This window comes from Elgaria multicarinata, chromosome 4 (genome assembly GCF_023053635.1).
Source record: "Elgaria multicarinata webbii isolate HBS135686 ecotype San Diego chromosome 4, rElgMul1.1.pri, whole genome shotgun sequence".
In the NCBI taxonomy this organism is placed as follows: Eukaryota; Metazoa; Chordata; class Lepidosauria; order Squamata; family Anguidae; genus Elgaria; species Elgaria multicarinata.
Window position 1 is genome coordinate 128643534 of NC_086174.1, and position 20957 is coordinate 128664490.

A 20957-nucleotide genomic window follows, 5' to 3' on the forward strand; every position below is an offset into this window, starting at 1 on the left:
GTATTAGATGCTGGGAAATCCCACATTGGACAGTCAGACTCTGAATCTCAAAGGGGCACAAAGAGACTTGGCAGGAGAACATTTGGAGATTGGTCTTTTATCCTGTTCCAGGAAGCTGCTTTCAGATTCCAGTAAATCCTCCCCTGCTTATTTCAGCTTATGTGTGGTCATGTGCCTTACAACGGTGTTTCATCAAAAATTCGTTTGTACACAACTTACTGTGAAAGTGAAAGTTATCTCTCTCTCACGCGTGACACCACAGGACCTGAGCCACTTCCTCTTTATAAGCTGTTCTTCTCTTTTTCCTTCGTGCTCAAGATAGATGAGTAGAATCCTGACCCCAAAGAAATAAATGGTGTGTCTGTGTGGGCGTGCTCCATTTATTTTTAGGTTTCCTCTGTAATTTCAAGCAGAAAGACCCTCTCTAATGCTCTGGGTGACCTTAAGCATTTTTTTCACACTAGGAATTATTTAGCTGTTGTGTGTCATATTTAGGGTGACCATGTGGGAAGGAGGACAGGGCTCCTGTATTTTTAACAGTTGCATAGAAAAGGGAGTTTCAGCAGGTGTCATTTGTGTATATGGAGAACCTGGTGAAATTCCCTCTTCATCACAACAGTTAAAGTGCAGGAGCTATACTAGAGTGACCAGATTTAAAAGAGGGCAGGGCACCTGCAGCTTTAACTGTTGTGATGAAGAGGAAATTTCACCAGGTTCTCCATATATACAAATGACACCTGCTGAAATTCCCTTTTCAATACAACTGTTAAAGATACCGGAGCCCTGTCCTCCTTTTCATATGGTCACCCGTCATATTGAAACACATTTCCCCACACCACAGCAGGGAAGTCAATGGAATCCATTTGGGGGATGGACCTTGGTGAGCTTTTGTCTGCTCAGCGCCCCCAGACTCTGTTCTATCTTCTGCTAGCTGACCCAACTTGGTGCGCAACACGTTGGGCTAACTGGTGGAATTTCCATGAATTATTTTTGTGTGTGTGTAAAAAAAAGATTGCGCAAATTCTGGCTTCAAATGCTAGTCTTTTAAAAAAGGTTCAATGATCTATAGACCTTTTCATATATTTTTTTAAGATCTGTGATATTTTTAATGTTGTGTTACATTGATGTTATTCTCTGTTCCTGGTTTTTTTTTTAATGGTTTTGCACTTCTGTTTATGTCTTTTTATTGTTTAGAACTTTTATTGCCCAGAGAACCTTTGTTACTGGGCATCATCTAAACAATGTAAATGAATAAAATAAATGAACTCTTATATCAGGGCAAGCTCTTCTGTGAAGTTGAACTTGATGGAGGTGGAGGCAAACAGAATCAGTGCCTTCTTTAAGAGGAAACAACAACTGAGTGTTTTGATAGCTTTATATTTAATATTGTTTCTGCATTTCACAGATAAGCGATGCCGACATCTTGGTGCTGATGGTGTCTATCTGGATGACCTCACAGGCATGGAGCCAGAGGTTGCTGCACTCTATTTCCCTAAAAAGTATGTACCGTATTAAGTAGCTTTTGTAACGTATCTGTCCGATCCCACAGAATTCAGCAGAGCGCAATGCTTCCTTCTTCTTTGCTTTCTCAAAATGAAACTTTTCCCAATTACAACGTTCTGTGTTTTCATGGAATTATGCAATCCTACATAAGTTGTCTAAAATCAGCAAAAATGAAGTTTTTCTATTTTCTGTCCTTAATATTTTAAAAAATTAAGTATTTTTTCCCCCCAAAAAAGTAGAAATAGCAAATTGATGACAGCAATATTATATAAGGCAGTGAAAGGCAACTTTTTGAGCATAACGGACCACATGAGAAATAATCTGTTGTCACATTTTTGAATTTACTTAGTGTACCAATTAAAATTACACAAGATGCAGTGATGGCCACCAATTTGGATGGCTTTAAAAGGGAACTGGACAGATTCACGGAGGAGAAGGCTATCAATGGCTGCTAGTCCTGATGGCTCTTTCCTATCTGCAGTATCAGAGGCAATATCCCTATGGCCACCAATTGCTGGGGAACATGGGCAGGAGGTTGCTGTTGCGCTCATGTCCCGCTTGTGAGTTTCTTGTGGGCAGCTGGTTGGCCACTATGTGAACAGTATGCTGGACTAGATGGCCCTTTGGTCTGATCCAGCATAACACTTCTCATGTTCTTATCCTCCAGGTTTGCTAATATAAAGTCTGTCATGTTTTTCCCCCTTATTTCTGCTCTCTGCCCACTCTGTGTGTTTCGGTGAGAGACAGATCTGAGTTATAGCCCGACTTTATATTTTCAAAAATGGGAGTCAGGCATTGCTTCTTTGACCCAAAATGCTAGGCGTAATCTAATAACGGGTCACTCGTTCAGTTTGCAGTTACCATTTTGAAACTGGGCCTGTGCTGCAGACCTCATGGCCGCAAGAGAAGCCAAAAACTTCCACAACCTTTTGTGATATTTTCGTTGGTATTTTTAAAGTTATTGTCTGACTGTGGATTTTTGACCTCCACCCCACCATGGACCACCACAGCTATCTTTCTGCACATTTTCAAAGTTAGTGAGGGCTTGAAATAGAGAGTCTAAAAGTAAGAGTGAAGGTCTGGGTTCTGACAAGAGGTGATTGTCCATCCAAAGGAGTCTCAGGGGTGCAACAACCTGCACACAGCCCAGTTCTGATAAATAGAAATGTCAAAGGCAACGGAGTGAACCTAGAAGCGAGCACAGTGACACAGTTTTGTCCAATGTGCACGAGCAATTTTCTTTAAAAGGGCTTTTGTTCTGAAGCTTTAACTGTAGAAAACTGTAGAGAGACACAGCGTACCTTTTGATATCACGCCAGTACTAAGTACTTGGGAGTATGATAAGGGTTTAAGCACGTAAGATGAGGACATTTTTTGAGCAGTATGGGTCAAAAGGTGACGGAGGCAGGTAATCATTCTTCTCTCCTCAGTGGTGAACAGAGTGCTCACTTGAAAAATGCAAATGAAAATGGACCCCGCTCAGCTAATCAGTCTCCTCAATCCGTCGGAAGCTCAGGCATTGATAGTGGTGTAGAAAGCACCTCGGATGGAATAAGAGACCTGCCCTCCATTGCCATTTCACTTTGTGGAGGACTTAGTGACAACAAAGAGATATCTAAAGGTATGCAAGTTGTTCTTGCACTTATATCCTAGAATAATGCCTCGTTCTTTAATACTGGGGATGGGCAAACATGCAATGTTCAAGCTTGTCCAGGTTCTCTGATTTCCTGTTTGAAACCTGGTTTGCCTTGTTTGTTTTCCCAATGCTTCCTTGATTGGGAAAAATGTGTATTTTTGATCAGGGAAAAGTGTGCACCCAAAATATACTGTTTTCCCCATTTTGAGTGCGTACTTCAGCAAAGCATGAAAAAAATGCCCCCCTTTTTTTACGGGCTTGCAAGTTTGGATATGTGTGAATATTTTCTCCGAAGTTGCAAATGGGGCTTGTCCAAGTATTTTGCCAGCAGAAATGAAATTCTCATACATCCCTATTTAACACTTGGTTCCTTTTCTGGAAAACTCTCCACTGACCTCTTGTGGCCCTTTTATGGTAAGGCACAATTGGTAAGGCACGTGTCACAAAGAATGTTCATTGCTAGCTACTATAATATATTTTCCCCACCACCTTGAGAATTAGGGGCATTTTATGGCACTCTGAATTTTTAGTTGTATTTTGCATTTGTACTGCCATTAAGAATGCTTTTTTGGGATTTAGGATTTGAGGCAGTTGCATTTGCCTTCTTTCCTAAGGCTAAAGATTAGGGTGCATTCAGATGTATCCTGAAACAAGACTTGCTGTGGGTTTTTTGTTTCTCCTGGGCTTCTGCCCATCTTCACAATGTGTTCAACAGATGTGCTTAGAATGCTGCTCTCAGTTGTCTGTCATGCTTCTTGCCTCCAATCTTCAGGCCTTGGTGTGTTTTTTAATGCTTTGTTTAATTAATTAACTAATTACATTTCTACACGAACCAATAGCCAAACCCCCTGGAAGACGCTCTACCCCAAATATCTTCAGCACTGGCTTGCTTTCTGCACAATATCAGTCATCTTCAGAACTGCAGGATCTTTAGTTCCACCTATTCAAACCAGGGGAGTCTATTAAGCATCCCACAATTCTGAAGCTAGCTGATATGAGGCAAACATTGAATTATTCCTAGTGTTTTTTTTTTTTAGTACTCTCAAGAGCCCTTGAGCATTTTTCATGGACTCGAAGGAAGAACCTGATAATGTTAAAGCTGAAAACAGTGATGTTTGCTCACCGCAACTATTTAGTCTTGCCCTCACGTGCCTAGCTAATATCAGTAGTTATTTGCTTAGGAATGAGAAGGCCTGACTTTGTAATGCATTGGTTGTCTTTGACCTGAGAAGACAAGAGTGTTCTGTGATTCGCAGGAAACCTGAAATTAGTTGTCATTCCTCACAAATGTGGCAAAACTCCAGAACTGAAGATGGATTCTTCTCACTTACACTAAAGAACCACTTTAAGTCTATAGTAACCTCCCCTATCCCTTGTGGATTGAATCTTTAAGACAGGCCTATACAGCTGGTGCTGCCCCTCCCCAAGGTGAATATTGTCCACCAGTGAAATGTAGCAACCTACTAGGGCAGCCTTTCTCAACCTGGGGCGCTCCAGATGTGTTGGACTACAACTCCCAGAATGCCCCAGCCAGCTGGCTGGGGCATTCTGGGAGATGCAGTCCAACACATCTGGAGCGCCCCAGGTTGAGAACCACTGTACTAGGGGCTTGATAAACCTCGGTTTTTTTCCTCCCCGTCTGTAAGCGTAAGAATGGCTTTGTCCATCACCGGACAGGCTACAGTACACTGTTTAGGAGCCGTGTTTGGCTACAGGGATTGGGGGTGTCACGAGTTGTGCACGCCTGTCCTGATGGATGCATGGTACGAGTTACCCTTCCTTAGTTTCTTTGTTGTCTGCTATTCCAGTAACAGTGAAAGACCCTGTACAGCTGACTCTGCTGTAAATTTCAACACTGCTTTGGCCCATTAATTGGGGTTCATGCATGTTTTCATTGTATTACTCCTCCGAACAGAAATGTTTTTAGAACAAGAAATATCGTATCAGCAGTTTGTGGACAATCCAGCTATCATTGATGACCCTAACCTTGTGGTGAAGATTGGAAGCAAGTAAGTATAGCGCAGCAGAAAGCAATGTGTGTATTTTGCTAAAAACAGCAACCTGAAATACTTGATGTCATTTCCATAGTGGCAGACGTAGTGGTGCTCCTCCAGAGATGTGGATTATTACACTATTAATCTTGATCTCCATATTACAGCTAAGGCCTAATGTAGGTTTAACTAAACATCATTGCACTAACCCGTTTGCATTAGAACTATGTGTAGTTACGGCTCGAGACATTCATCATCATCATCATCAGTATTACATTTATGTACCGCCTTTCCTCTTGCAATGAACTTAAGGTGGTTTATATGGTCCTCTTCCTCCTCTCTATTTTATCCTCACCACAAGCCTGTCAGGTAGGTTAGCAGAGAGTCAGTGACTGGCCCATAATCACCCAGTGAGCTTCATGGCAGAGTGGGGATTAGAACCAGGGTCTCCTGATTCCCAGTCCAACACTCACCACCACACCCACACTGGCTTTCATGTGATGTTTTGCAAATTTTAACAATGGTGCATAACCTGTTTTGACCTCCTAGATACTACAACTGGACAACAGCTGCTCCCCTCCTATTGGCGATGCAAGCGTTCCAGAAACCTTTGCCAAAGGTGAGATTGACCATGTGAACCTTTTGGGGAAAACGAGCAGGCACATTTTCCTAACAAGAATCAGACGAAGTAGCCATATACACTTGATAGTGCTGGATACAGTTGGAGAATCATGCTGCTATTTCCCCCCCCCCCCCCGACTTTTTGATTCCCACTATCTCTAACCAACATGATAGTTCCCTCGGCCCCTCTGGGGCAATGTGGCGTTTTTTCTTTCTTTTTCCGGTGGTCTTTCTATTCTCAGCCTTGGGTTGAGCAGAGGGTTGCCATTTTAGATACTTTCGTTCTGTTTCTTTTAATTTGGGTTGCTTTCTAGGTCAAAATCTAAGAACCCCTGAGAGTGAATTGTAGTTGATGTTTCAGTAACATTATCAGCTTTCCTCCAGTTTTCTTGGTTGAAGATGGACGTGAGGCATCTTACGCATTTCAGTGACTTCGCCACCTTGGGTATTGCTGGGCTATGAACCAGCCCGTTCTAGACTTTGCCTTAGGATGAGCTTATGAGCTGATAAGCTTGACTTGTTCTAGATTTTCCCTGAGGATGAGCTTGTGACCTCATAAGCTGGGCTTGTAGTTCCACAGTAAACCTTTAGAACTGAACAGTTAATCTGGACAGGTGTACATCTTTTTGCAGGCAGCCTTGATTAATGTGCATTTGTGCGTAGAATACAATGGCTCGAACAATTTTGTGCTGCATTTGGATGATACACTGTGCATAGTTAAATTATGGAACTCACTACCGCAAGATGTAGTGATGGCCACCAATCTGGGTGGCTTTAAAAAGGGGGTGGTGGATAATTTTTTGGAGGCGAAGGCTATCAATGGCCTGATGGTTGTATGCTATCTCCAGTATTCGAGGCAGTAAGCCTGTGAGCGCCAGTTGCTGGGGAACATGGGAGGGAGGGTGCTGTTGCACTCTGTCTTGCCTTGTTGATCCCTGGCCGATGGCTGGTCGGCCACTGTGTGAACAGAGTGCTGGACTAGATGGACCCATGGTCTGATCCAGCATCAGGGCTCTTCTTATGTTCTTATGATAGATAGACCTGGGTTGTAAGCCTTCTTTTTAGTCTGAATGTCTCCTATGAGGGGAAAGAAACATTACAGTTTAGCATCTCATGTACAAAATAAGTATGACGGAGTAATTCCAGCTTGAAAGTGCGATACACTGCACTAGGTACATTTGCATCTACTTACAGACCCCTCTACTTGTGGATGACCAATTCAGAGTCAATGCCGTTTACTAGTGACATGCAGATAGGCCAAGTCATCCCTTGATCTGCTTAGCATTTGATGAATTCATGGACTGAGTGGTATCCATCTCTCTCATTGGCAAGGGACGGTAGAGCCACACCTCGTAGAAAGATCTGCAGGCAGATGTTTTAGTAGATCAACATGCCAGTCGGTCAGTATGCTACAGTGCCTTAGCTATTTCTCATGCTAGAACATGCCACCAAGAGATCAAAGGGCATTGGCTGGTCACAGCTGTCATGTTGTCACTGGTCCTGAATTAGAATTCACTAAAGCCCTGTGCCAAATTATTCTGGAACCATATTCTCTCCTGTGTCATTGCTGATGCAGTATCACAGGGCTTGTTCACACATTCATGTACGTTCTCTACACTATTACTGTAAACTGGGGGTGGGAAACCATTGAGCCTGCCAGATGGACTTCAACTTCCATCAGCCCCAGCCTGCATGGCTAGTGGTGAGGGATGATGGGATTTGCAGTTTAATAACAACTCCCATCTCTAATGTAAACTTTGGCAGATAAATGTGAACAGACTCCTTTGAAAAGCATTGGCATTTAAGGAGATCTGAAAGTTCTGTCTGGTAGTTTTATCTGCGATGGTCCATTTACACATTGATCCTCACTTGATGGTAATGAAAATTCAGGTGTGAATCACTAGAGGTATTTTGAAATATATTCCTCTTTTAGAACTCCTTTAAGTGACACTGAAGAGGTGGGACTTTTATTTTAACTCTGGCTACATTGGCAACAGGGCCACGTGGATGGAGCACAAAAGAAATTTTTATGTTTGTTTTTATTAGATTAAGAGGACATCGGTGGTTATTATTATTCAGTATCAAATGTGTTATAGAAATAGATCACTTTGTCTTCAATCATAAGTAGCTAGTGGCTATTTGGATGTCATATTAATACAAATGTTTGGTTCAGTTATAGCAACCTATTTCCTCTACTGAGTAGCTTTTAAGAGACATTAAACCATCCTGCTAAGTTTCATTATTATTTAACAAGGACAGGCTACCATCTTGCCCATCTGTGTTCCTTACCAACAAAAAACCCTTATGATTTTTACTAAACAGCCTTGAAGTAGAGACTTCTTTCTCCCCGCTCTCCTAAACATTATACTAATGCCTTATGCCTTGTTTTGTTCCCATTTTCTTTTCTATTTTTCTTTTCAACTTTTCTAAGTGTTCTTGTTTAAGTTACTTCCGTACAGTTCTGGATACCATTAGGTTTTGCTTTGACAAGATTTGTGGTCCGCAGACAGTATGTTTCCTTTGACTCTCTTTGCTTGAGTTTAAATTGCGTGTGGTTTCTTTCTTTTAACTTCTGTTTGCATGAGTTAGATTACTTTTTGTTCTACTCCATTATTTATGTTACCATCCATTTATCACAGGCCACTGTGGATTCTATAATGAGTGATAAGATGCCAAAAAAAGGCGGAAGATGGTGGTTTTCTTGGCGAGGGAGGAATAGCTCTATCAAAGAGGTAAGTTTGGAAACTAGATGAAATGATTTCCCCCCCCCAGGTTAGAACCCATGTATTTGGGGCTGTGTGTAATCCATGTTAACAAAAATTAACATTTCTGACTCTGTACCCAGGTAAACCAAATTTGCTAGAAAGAAATGCTGAATTCTGAAACCTTTATACATTTATGCAGTTCTGCATATATATATTTTGCATAATTTATCCCACACTTTTTAGTACTTTGTGCAATTTATTCCACTTACGCCCATTACAAGGAGGGTTAAAGAGTGATGCCGAGTACTACAGCCTAACCCCCTGTTACTGGAAACTTTTTTCAAGCGACACCATTGATTGGTGTCTGCAGATGTTGTCTGCAGACATTTAAGCATATCCTTGGAGCCATGAGGGCTAGAAACTGCTTTTTTAAAATGAAATGAAATCTGAGATCCTGTACCTGCTATTACATTTCGTGCTTTTTCTGACATCCTGCATACATACAGCCCTGCATGTATTTCCTCCCATAGCATTAAAGGCCACTGTCTAATTGCTTTGCTGGTTAAGGTAAGGTCCATCTAGCTGAGCATTCTGGCCCCAACAGTGCCCAGCCAGCTGCCTCTAGGAAGCTTTCAGGGATGGCTATTTTAGTACTCTATGTTAGATTGCCCCTGAACATGGATGCTCCATTGAGCTATCATATCTAATAACCACCGATAGATGTAATTAACCATAGCAGCCTAGCAGCCAGTTCTTCCCATATGAGCAATGTGAACATGTAGAACCCTGAGGTCAGCTGGATGGAAGACAAAGGCACACCAATAGGAATAGAGCTTGCTGTTGGCTCATGCCACAGCTTTCTGGATTCATGCCTTTCTCTACCTACTCAAGAGTAAAAGGGACAATGGTCTGTAGTGCCCCACTTTTCTTTGTACCAGGACATTCCTACCTACCTACCACCACTGTGCATATGATTTCCAAAATCAGCTCTGTCCTTCATCTTCTTGCATTTCACCTACAGGAAATAAAGCCCGTGGAAGGTCTGAGTGGAAAAAACGAGTCAGACAATCCAGACAGGTATCAGTGTTTTTGCTTCTGCTTTTCAGTTTACTGAATGCTTTAGAATTCACAGCTCATTTTTCTTCTCCATGATCCTGAGAGGTAGGCTAGTCTGAGAAAATAATGCAGCATAAGTTTCATGGCTGACTAGGAATTTGAACCTAGATCTCCTCTGTGTTTGTGTGTCACAAGAACAGATCTGCACATTCAGCATAATAGTGTGGTACTTCGCCCCTCTTTTGACTACCCCACTTCAAAATGCAGGTAGGGTTGTGTACTTGAATATGAAAGAGAACTATTGCAGGTGGAGGCTTTGAACCAGAATCTCTGACCCTAATGTGCTAGATTATTTTTTTAAGTTCAGGGAGTTTATTTTAATTGGGGAGCCAGTATAATTAAACAACGTAGCTTTTTCATGTCATTATTCTGAATGTATAGATTAGCTTTGTGCACATATTTGTGTGAACGACAGCGAGAATGCCAAACATAATTATTTAACCATAGAAGCCTACTCTGAAGTCTCCATGATTACTGATGATGCAAGATGATTACGGAAGCACAGATTTTGGCATGAATTGTAGCCATTGCAGTCCAATATTTAAGATAACGATCCTGCAACTTCTTATTACAGGGCATTTTCACTTGCATGTGAGAGTGTGAAGAAATGATGGGATCTCAGATGAAAAGTTCAGAACTGCCTTTTATATCGTTACAGTAACTCAACAGTATGTTGAGAATGTGCTAAGCAACCGTATTGTACATGGGTTGCAATAAACCCCACACGACTTAGTCTGGAACAGTCACTAGGAATCCTCTAGGACCACGTCTATATGCTGCTGCTTTGAATCCTGATTCTCCCCAAACCCAGTAGCATCAGGCTGTGAAGCAGCAGCAATACAGTGACATACAAAAATCGCAGTGCTGGATAAAAAACAGCTCTGGTCTTCCTACCTTAGAAATACAAAAATTAAAAAGAAATTAAGGGAGAGGGAGACTGGGGTGGAAGAGGAAACAGCAGAGCCACCTGACACAGAAATGAAGACCCAAGCAAAAACTGCAGTGCCGGGGGCTGTTCACCTTGTCAAGCTGGCCCCCTACCCTGCGTTCCTAGCAATGGCCACTTCCTTAAGTCAAACTGAGGCTACCACTGACAGACAAAGAAACAATGTGGTGATCTTAGAGCAACTGAAAAAGGCCAGGTAGGACAACACTGCAAAAAAAGCACAGGTTTTTTTGGGAATAATAATAATAATAATAATAATAATAATAATAATAATAATAATAATAAAAAATTTCTTACCTGCCTCCATTTTGATCGAGGTGGGGAACAACAGTAAATATAAAATACATAAAACTGAATTAAGAACATAATATACATTGTTAAAACATCCTAAAAACAATCTAAGACATCCTAAAATTCCACTGGATAGGTCTGCCGGAAGAGTTCAGTCTTTATAGCTTTCTTGAATGCTAGTAGACTGTTAAGTTGATGAGTCTCCTCCGGCAGGCCATTCCACAGTCTGGGAGCAGCAGAAGAGAAGGTCCTGTGGGTAACAGTTGTTAATCTAGTTTTTGCTAGCTGAAGTAGATTTTTCCCAGAGGACTTGAGTGTGCGGGGTGGATTGTGGTTGTGAGTTGACGCCTGCGTCATTTAAACAATGCAGCGCCATTGCGCAGCCACGACAGGGCCTACAGAGTGTATAGACAAGCCCCAGGACAGCTCTGGGATAAAGTGGTTTGGATACTGCAGTTTTATAATCCAGGTCCCTCCCCTCACCACCCCACCCAGCTTCCCAATCTGTCTAGGAAGCTGGGAAATGCATTGCTGCTGAAACATATTAGCACAGTGGTTTTGCTAATTCAGCAGGGCTTATGATTGAGCCGCTAAGACGAAAGATCTGTTTTGGCATTAAACCGTTTGTTCTACAAAAAAAGTTGTGTCCACCCCCTATGCCGCTCCGTTGGGCTCCTCCATTCCTCCAACTTTCCAGTCTTTGACAATGATACATTTGAATGAACATTTTGTACAAGTAGCCCAGTCAGAGATGCTTAATTGAACCAGTTCAAAGGGACAGATTCAAAGAATAATTTAAGTGCAGCTCTGGGTGAAAAATAGTTGGTACATTATTAAGCTGCATTAGGTGTACTTTGTAGCTTAATTGCCAAATTGCTTAAGCCTTTGTTGTACTGGACAGGTTTTCTTTATATTTTTCCAATATTAAAATGCCTTCTTAGTTACAAGGAATTATTATACGACATTGTTCATATTTTTACGTTAAGATGATTGTTATTAGTGTGCCAAGAAGTAAAGGGGGAAAATTATATTATGAAGAATCAAAGGTAAATATGAATGACTAAAATGAATTTAGATGAATGAGAGCCAGTGTAGAATAGTGGCTAGAATGTTGGTTTAGGACCACAGACACCTGGGTTCAAATCTCCACTCACTAGGTGGCCTTGGGCCAGTCACTATCTCTTAGCCTAACCTACCTCATAGGGTTGTTGTGAAGATAACGTGGAGAAGAGGGTGGGGGAGAACCCTTCACGCTACCTTGAGCCACTTTAAGTAAGGGTGGAACAGAATTGTAATAAATAAAGACTGAGAATGAAAAAAAGAGATCTTTATAAACCTAACTTCCTATAGAGGCAATACAGAAAATGAGCTCATGCACTCGGTTATTCTATTTTGTTGTATTTCAGTAGGTGCCTAAATGCTTTTGTTCAGGATAATAGCTTTGCATGTTTTTGTGTGACATTTCAGAAACAAAGATGATTCTTCCTCAAGTGATGAAGACCGTAGAGCTTCAAATCAAGCCTTTGGATCATTGCCAGCAAACTCCAATCACCTTCCGCTGTTGTCTGGAGTAGGTTACAAAAAGACCCTTCGACTAAGTTCAGAACAACTTGTAAGTGATTTTCATATCAGTTTTCCACATAATCACCATCAGCCACAATCCACAGGTTTTACTGGCTTCCAGTATAAAAACACAACCTTCCCCATGCCTTACCATGGTATAAGGAGCCATAGATTGGCCCAACAAGCCAAGTTCAGCCTACCCTGACGGGCAAAGAAGCAAAAGAGCAAGAGAGGCAAAGTCTCAAAATGACACTGGAAAACTGGATTTTATTTATATATAAAAGAATCCTTATAGAATAATGAAATGCCCGAGACGTTTTGATGGAGACCTTCTTCAGGGGCACAAGATCACAGTTTTTCTGTTGACAACATTTCCTACCCTTATTAGCAGAAGTCTAGGGTTACAAGTAGAGGTCTTACTACTTGCGTACTTTATCAGGAGATGCCAGGCCTTAGACCGGAGACGGGCAAGCTGTGGGCTGCGGGCCATATGTGGTCTTGGCCTAATTTCATACGATGCTTGACCTGATTTCAAAAGCCCTCAGCATGCAATCAGTTCCGATCTCTGGCAGCCCACTGCATGGAAAGAAAGAAAGGAGAGAGAGAGAGAGAGAGAGCAGCATTAGTGAAACGGGGTGGTTCACATACTTTGGGCTCTGGTCGTAATTTATTTATTTATTCATTTTATTTATTACATTTTTATACTGCCCAATAGCCGAGGCTCTCTGGACAATGCATAATTAAAACCATGAAATACAATAAGTTTACAATAAATCTAAAGCGTTAAAAGATTAAGAATGCAATATAAAATCAGATCAATTATAGTCCAGGGAAAGCCTGTGTGAAAAGGTAAGTTTTCAGGAGGCTAAAGGTTGTTAACATTTTCTGCCTCCCAGACCACACTAGGGAGGTTTTTTGCAGTGGGTGACTTAGGCTCGCTCACCAACGACATGCGCCCACCCCCCACATTACCCACAAAGGAATGTGGCCTATAACAGAAAAAAGTTGCCCACCCTGCCTTAGATTCTATGCATGCAAAGCATACGCTCTACTCTTACAAAGTGGTTTGGTGATTTGGTGGGGAATCAACTACTATTCACTGAAACTATCCATGATAAAACAAGCACAATAAATAAAGTCTTAAGTCTTTTAAATCACTCTTAGTAGCTTCATACAAAAGGTAAAGTCTGGTCATTGCACTGTGTTTCCGATTGACACGAACATAATCTTGAGTGGAGGTTGATGTTAGAAATGTTATTTAGAAAGAGAAAGCACCATTTGATGTTTGCATCCATGTGGCTAAAAGGGATTCTCTGATAACGCTGCACAGCTATCTGCAGGCCCTGGATTTAATGACATAAACAGTTACTTAATTGCTTAAAAGAGTTTTTATTTTTTTAAAAAAATCTTTTGTTGATTGAAACTTCTGATTTCTCTACTTCCATACTTACAGTGACACTTGATCTACATTTTCCAGAGGAATTCTCATGACTACTAAAGTCTCAATGCTATCTCGTTTTAAACCGCTGCATGACCATGCAGAAGTAAGTCTCAATGAGTTCAGCAGGACTTACTTCCAGGTGTGTCTAGGGTTGCAGCAGCCTTAGTTATAGATCTCTGTGTATGTGTTTTTTCTAGAGATCTGTGTTTCTATTTTTCCATGATTTTAAATTAGCAGTTTCTGAAATCATTTCTTTTTTGGCAGTGGAAAGAGAGGGGACACTAAACTGTCATGGTTGACTATGAATACAGATTAACAGCACAATCCTATGCATGTCTGCTCAGAAGTGAGTCCCATTGAGTTCACTAGGACTTACTCCCAGGTTAGTGTGTATAGGATTGCAGCCTAAATCATGTTGGTGGGATTTCTGTTGCCCAAAAGATAATGTCTGGTTTCTAAAAAGTTTCTTCTTTGAGGTAGTATCTCACCCATAAATGTGGAATTCATTTATAGAAGTGTAGACAGTGACAGTAGACATTGGCTGCAAGGATAAGGAGTCTTTTTCTCTGTGTTGTTAAAGAAGCTTTCCATGTTAATGAAGAAATAGTGATATAAGAGAGCAACTTTCAAGGGGTATAAAGCCTCCCCCCTCAGAATGTGTATTTATTAGGAACTCAATATATTGGCAGGGACTGAAAATTAATAACAAAATGTCCTTTTTTCCTGAAACTGGTTTATTATTTTATTTTATATTTTCTGTTTCTCTCCCTCCCTCCATCCCTCTGCTAATTTGTACATTCCCGACCATTCCAAGCTATTGATTATACAGCAGAATTCCTTATTACTTTAATTGGTGGATTACACATCAAAAGCCAGCAAGGTGTCCCTTCAGGTCAAATTCTGCTTTCTTTGATCAGTAATCAGAGAGGGGCCTAAACATGTGTGGCTGAACATGCTGGCTGGGGAATGATGGGAGATGTAGGACTTTTTTCCCCTGTCTAAACATGCATAGGATTGCGCTCTAAAGCAATTCACCACCTCCCCTTTAAGAATTTGCTTTAACAATGTTCTGAGCAATCTGGTTCGTCAACATATATAGCTTGAACTGTGGGTTTTCTTTTGTTTTTTGCTTTCTTAACAGAAAAGTCTAAACCTTAAGAACGGTCCTAATGATGTGATTTTCAGCGTTACAACACAGTATCAAGGAACCTGTCGCTGTGAAGGCACCATCTATTTGTGGAACTGGGATGACAAGGTCGTTATTTCTGACATTGATGGCACAATCACAAGGTGAGTTCTTAGCAAGGTATGGCATGTCACGTTTCCCTTCAGGGAACGCCTTTGTGAAAAATTGCTGAACGCAAGAAAAGTCGTAAAGTGTGCAAAATGGTAGAAGGCAGTCATGCTTCCACTTTATGCTGAGGCAATATTTATGCACGTAGAGTGCATTGCAGTAGTCTAATCGGGAAGTTACCAGTATATGCGCTACTGTGGCTAGGTTGTCCCTGTCCAGGAAAGGCTGTAGCTGGCAGATCAGTAGGCCTAGGTAGCAGTTCCCTGGTACTTTGGAGCACAGGAAGTCATTGGTTGCTTGCTCCTTGGCACACTTGGATTCACCTTGCTTGTTTTTACGGTTTAGTATTCAATTTAAAGTGTGTGCGTGTGTGTGTGTGTTGATGTGCATTTACATTGTTGTAAGTCACCTTAAGTACAAGTTCCCTATATAAAAACCCTGAATCATCATCATCATCATGTATTTATTAATAGTAGTAATACTGTTAATATTAACATTATTACTAGCTGATCCACAGGAGCAAGCAAGCGTAAAGTGGTTCCAACGCCACCACTGTAAAATCAAGAGAGCTCTTTGAAAGAGAAGAACAGAGTGACTGTAATAAAAATCCCTAGCGAACCTGCTTTGTTAGGCAACGTGGAACTATTTACACTGAAAGGTGAAAGAGAAACGTTGATATTCATATTGGATAATCATCATTTTTAAATAACTAAATATAACTGCACAACCTTGTTTTATATATAACAGTGCATTTTCTTATTCCTTATAGTCCATTTATTTTTGTTTTGTTTCATCTTCTCTTTCTAGGTCAGATACTTTAGGTCATATTTTGCCCACTCTTGGCAAAGACTGGACGCATCAGGGGATTGCCAAACTGTACCATAAAGTGAGCCAGTGAGTATAATTTGCCACAGAATTCAGGCTTTCCTGAGTGTATTTGCCTCCATTGCATATGGCAGCACAGAGTCCCTTCGCACAGAAAAACGAATACTTCCAATTAGGCTAAGAGTACTTCTGATGTGGAACTTAAACTTTTCCTTTTAGTTATGGTTACTTTGAAAGTGTTTGGCATAATCTGTGGAAAGGGCTTTTTGAGTTCAGTAGGTATTATTCAGCTGACGTGTGGGCATTTGTCAGTGAGGAGTCCACAATCCTCTTTCTGTAGCTCCTGGCAGTCCTCAAATGTGTCCCTCTAAAGGTCCTCTAAAAGTCTTCTAAAAGTCTTCTAAAAGTTCTCTAAAGGTCTTCTAAAAGCTCTCTAAAGGTGTTCTAAAAGCTCTCTAAAGGTCCTCTAAAAGTCTTCTAAAAGTCCTCTAAAAGTCTTCTAAAAGCTCTCAAAAGGTCTTCTAAAAGCTCTGTAAAGGTCTTCTAAAAGTCCTTTAAAGGTCCTCTAAAAGTCCTCTAAAGGTTCAGAACAATACTTTAAGGAAGAACATCATTCCCTGCTCATGGTTGTTTATGGGTCCTTTAGGTAACATAGTGACCCTCCAATTTCACTTGTGTCTAACCAGCACTTTTGGCAAAAAAAAAAAAAAAAAAAAAATTAGAGCAGGAAAAGTGTGGCATTTAATTGTAAAACCAGAAGAATTGGCAGGAATATTGTGTGAGCAGAAATCAATCAATCAAGTTTATTACAGTAGAATAACCAGCATATCAGAACAAATGAACAATGAAATACAGTTCAAAAACAAGAACAGTAAAGTTAAAATTGAGAGATTGGAAGTCAAAATATGCATGCACCGACAGAAGAAAACATGAGAAAACCCATCTGTAGAATGTTCAACAATGTTAATTTATCACCTCTCTATGACAGATTATGGCTGCTGTAGAAGACCTGAAAGTTCCGGTCTGAGAAGAGATATTCTAGATAGAATTCATCCGGCCTACCTAGATTATTTTTGTATGAGTGGGGTTATAAGAGAGGATCTGAGGTCTTGATAAAAGTTACAGTAAAGTAGTACATGACTAGGGCAGGATCTACACTACTGCTTTATAATGGTTTATAACAGTAGTGACAACTGTTTAGGCCCAGGACACACTCCCTATACAGTTTTCAAACCGTTTTCAAAGTGTTATATCCTGCTTAGTGTAGATCTGGCCCCACTGTCTCTTCTTAGCCTGATGAAGTGTTAATTAGGATCCAAACTGTAGCTAGCTCATACCGTAAGCGCTCAACGTGGCTGATAATATCCTTAGAGTTTGACTGTGAAAACGTTTCCAGTATGTTTGAGATAATGACAGCGTCGCGTTCTCTCTTTCTCCGACACAGAAATGGATACAAGTTCCTGTACTGCTCAGCACGTGCGATAGGGATGGCAGATATGACCCGAGGATATTTGCACTGGGTCAACGAGCGGGGAACGGTGCTACCTCAGGGCCCTCTACTGTTGAGTCCTAGCAGTTTGTTCTCAGCCTTCCACAGGTAGGGTAATACCAAATGTTGTGTCACTGTAGACATTTCACAGGTTGGGGTTAGAGAGTTTGCCTTGTTCATTTGTTGTTGAGTTTGTGTGTATGAAATAATTTTAGGGTTTCAGCTGCTTGCACATTTTTATTATGAAATGAGCACTGAGCGGGCCAGCAGTACACTGATTATTGATAAGGATGTGATATACTTGGTAGTGGTATAGAGCCAGTGTGGTGTATTATTATTATTTATTTATATAGCACCATCAATGTACATGGTGCTGTACAGATAACACAGTAAATAGCAAGACCCTGCCGTAGTGGCTAAAGTGTTGGACTGGGAATCAGGAGATCCGGGTTCTAGTCCCCACATGGCCATGGAAATCCACTGGGTGACTTTGGGCCAGTCACAGACTCTCAGCCCAACCCACCTCACAGGGTTGTTGTGAGGATAGAAATGGAGAGGAGGAGGATTATGTATGCCGCCTTGGGTTCCTTGGAGGAAAAAAGGCGGGATATAAATGCAATAATAAAAATAGTGCCCCCATGGCATATGGTTACAAAATTCATTTTTTGCCATCCTTGCAAGCTATTGTGCCAGAAGTCTATGGCCTTGAGTCCAGTGGAAGATAATTCTGAAGCCCTGTGGAATGCCATGAAACTAACCTTTGCAATGGAATACAGTCATAACTAGCTTTAGCTGGATTTTGTGTCCATGGCCAGAATTTTAACCATTTTTTTTGTCCGTAGACAGACCTCCCACCCAAAAGGTGCATTTTAATGGAAATAATTTTTAAAGCAGGTACTCGGTTTATACCCCATAAATCTCAAGAACCAACAAACTTACTTTTCAGCTTTATTTAAAAGTAGTTTAACGGATCTCAGCTGAATTGTTTTTAATTACATATGTATAAAATAGAATATAGCTTGACTTGAATATCTCCCCCCCACCCATTCCCGCTGATTTTCTTTTTTTTTTGGTCCATTGCTGAACATAGTGAAATCAGAGAACTAGAAAAGAATCATGAGGTCAGTCTGTACATCAGTAAATTGAACAACATCTTTAAAAGTTAAAACATATTCAAGCAATCATGGATACAAATGTGATAACATGCAGTGGATTTAGACAGATTGTGGTAGAACTTCAGGCAGCAGATTTGGGGCAGTAAACGGTCAATTATTTAATTAATTTAATTTAATTTAATTAATTTATTTATTATTTAATTTGGCTGAAATTGTGCCTCCCGTGTAGGCTCCCTTGGGATGAGGATTTGCAATGGCACTTATCTACAGACGGTTGTGGAACAATCCACGTTGCCCAAAATGGATTTTCTGGTTGGCCCAATGACAATATTCAGGCATATTTCTGAAAAAATATATATCAGTGGATTGGTTGTGTTTACATATGTGAAATAGGTAATTTGGACGAAGTCCTGGATCACAGCCCAATCAAGTTAAGCACTCTTAAATTCCCCCTGTTAGTGGGAAAATTAGGTATGTGTGTAACTCTGCCACTTAAATAATTGGATTTAAAAGAGCTAAACATCCAGATTATGCTCATTTTTAACCATGCCATCTATCTATGGTGCTGTCACAAAACCACGACAGGAAATCAAGAGATTATTTAGCAGTCCTACGTCCTTTTAGCAGAAGCTGGAGTCTGGTCAATTGAAATCTTTCCTATAACCTAAGAAAGCAGCTTGTACTGCATTTTGCAGAAATAAAGCACTGTGTTTTTATGTACTGGTTTATTTTAGAGAAGTAATAGAGAAGAAGCCAGAGAAGTTTAAGGTTCAGTGTCTAACCGACATAAAAAACCTGTTTCATCCATGCAAAGAACCTTTTTACGCTGCCTTTGGAAACAGACCTGCCGTAAGTACTGGTTGTGATATTATTTACTAAGGGCTCATCCAAAGAGATGCTTCCACACTCCTGGGTTCATACTGTGGTTCCAGACAGGAATTGCATGCAGCTGCGCCTGCAAATACATGATGATGCTATTACATGTGGGTTTGCACAGCATTTCTTCATTTGGATTTTTCTATCCACATCAATTCCTCTTCTTGCCATTTAGTTTAGTGGAGATGAATGAAGATTAGCAAAAATGTCTTATGAGGTTGGCACAAACACCTTAAGATTTGTGGGTCTTGGCCGTCCTTTGTACTTCAATGTGAACAGCATTCAAAGAAATATTGTTAATATTCATTATTTCTTCTGTGCACATTCCCCAGAGCATCAAATTAATTGGGCATGTTGAGTAAGCCCAGATGTGAATGTAACCCACTGAATGAAAGGCTTGCTGGGGATGAGGAGAAACTGAGTTCCTTCAAGGTACATGGAGATAACGGAGAGAGTGCCTTCTCCCTTATCAACTTGCCCTGTTACTGAGGTCATCAGATGGCATGCTCCTGGTGTTTCCGCATGGCCCTTGTGGCCAGGTTGGAATCCATCTGAAGTAGAGTCTTCAGTGTAGTGGCTCCCAATCTGTGGAACTCCCTGCCTCCGGATGTCAGGCTGGCACCAACATTGTTTTGTTTCCAGCACCTGCTGAAGACATTTTTATTCCAACAAGCCTTCCTCAATTGACCAGCCATGGTTTTTATTGGTACTCTGTTTTTAAAGTAACTGTTGATATTGTGTTTTATTCCCTTATCTCTTATTGTTCACTGCTATGGAATTCATTTAGATGTGAGGCGGTATATAAAAGTTGTAAATAAGTAAATCATAAAGAAACAATGCCAGAAACAACAGCCATTTCAATTAGGATCTCATTGTTGTTGTTGTTATTATTATTTACATTTATATACCGCCCCATAGTTGAAGTTCTTTGGGTGGTTTACAAAGATTAAAACACACAACATTAAAAACAAATATACAAAATTTTAAACCATAAAAAGTATAAAAACAGATTACATTCAATATCCATATATTCTGGATCAGTTAAAAACTCAACATATGTTGTTAAATGCCTGGGAGAAGATAAAAGTCTTGACCTGGCACTGAAAAGATAACAATGTTGGCGCCAGGCAAGCCTTGTCGGGGAGGGCACCACTGAAAAGGCCCTCTCCCTTGTTGCCATTATCTGAGCTTCCCGGAGGAAGACCTTAGATGTTGAGCATAGTGTGATCATTAAAGCCTGAATGAGCTGAAAAGGCTGTTGGTTGGAGAACATTTACATGCGAAGTGCTGATAACTTCATAAGCTGAATGTCAATTAATTGTGGGAACCCTTCCCTTCCAAGTGTTCCATCAGCTTGAACCACATGGGAATTTTCCAAGCAAAACCTTTTGGGGATCAGGCTGTCCAAGTGATAGGACCTATTTGTTCCACTGGAATCTCTTTTGATCGGTGAGACCTGGTCCAGATATCATGGGCAAATCAAGGTTTGGCTGTTGATGCTGTGCCTCAGTCTTGTATGCCAGGCAGGCGTTACTTTGTTTTTTA

The 20957-nt window shown here is 40.7% G+C and overlaps 1 protein-coding gene across 11 annotated transcripts in view; it reads left to right on the forward strand.

Moving 5' to 3' along the window:
* The window catches only part of LPIN1 (lipin 1), a 109993-nt gene that overhangs the window by 80824 nt on the left and 8212 nt on the right, over nucleotides 1-20957 (forward strand). For 10 of the 11 annotated variants that reach the window (XR_010025397.1, XM_063125168.1, XM_063125173.1 and 7 more), the window contains 11 exons: nucleotides 1406-1499; nucleotides 2934-3124; nucleotides 5055-5148; nucleotides 5680-5749; nucleotides 8391-8483; nucleotides 9478-9533; nucleotides 12277-12421; nucleotides 14955-15103; nucleotides 15915-16001; nucleotides 17377-17529; nucleotides 19271-19385. Coding sequence is in view for 10 of the 11 variants with exons in the window: in XM_063125168.1 (XP_062981238.1) it covers nucleotides 1406-1499; nucleotides 2934-3124; nucleotides 5055-5148; nucleotides 5680-5749; nucleotides 8391-8483; nucleotides 9478-9533; nucleotides 12277-12421; nucleotides 14955-15103; nucleotides 15915-16001; nucleotides 17377-17529; nucleotides 19271-19385 (1247 nt within the window). In the remaining variant the exon portion in view is untranslated. Of the gene's footprint in view, nucleotides 1-1405; nucleotides 1500-2933; nucleotides 3125-5054; nucleotides 5149-5679; nucleotides 5750-8182; nucleotides 8261-8390; nucleotides 8484-9477; nucleotides 9534-12276; nucleotides 12422-14954; nucleotides 15104-15914; nucleotides 16002-17376; nucleotides 17530-19270; nucleotides 19386-20957 lie in introns of all 11 variants that reach the window. The other variant, XM_063125178.1, reaches the window with a different exon arrangement.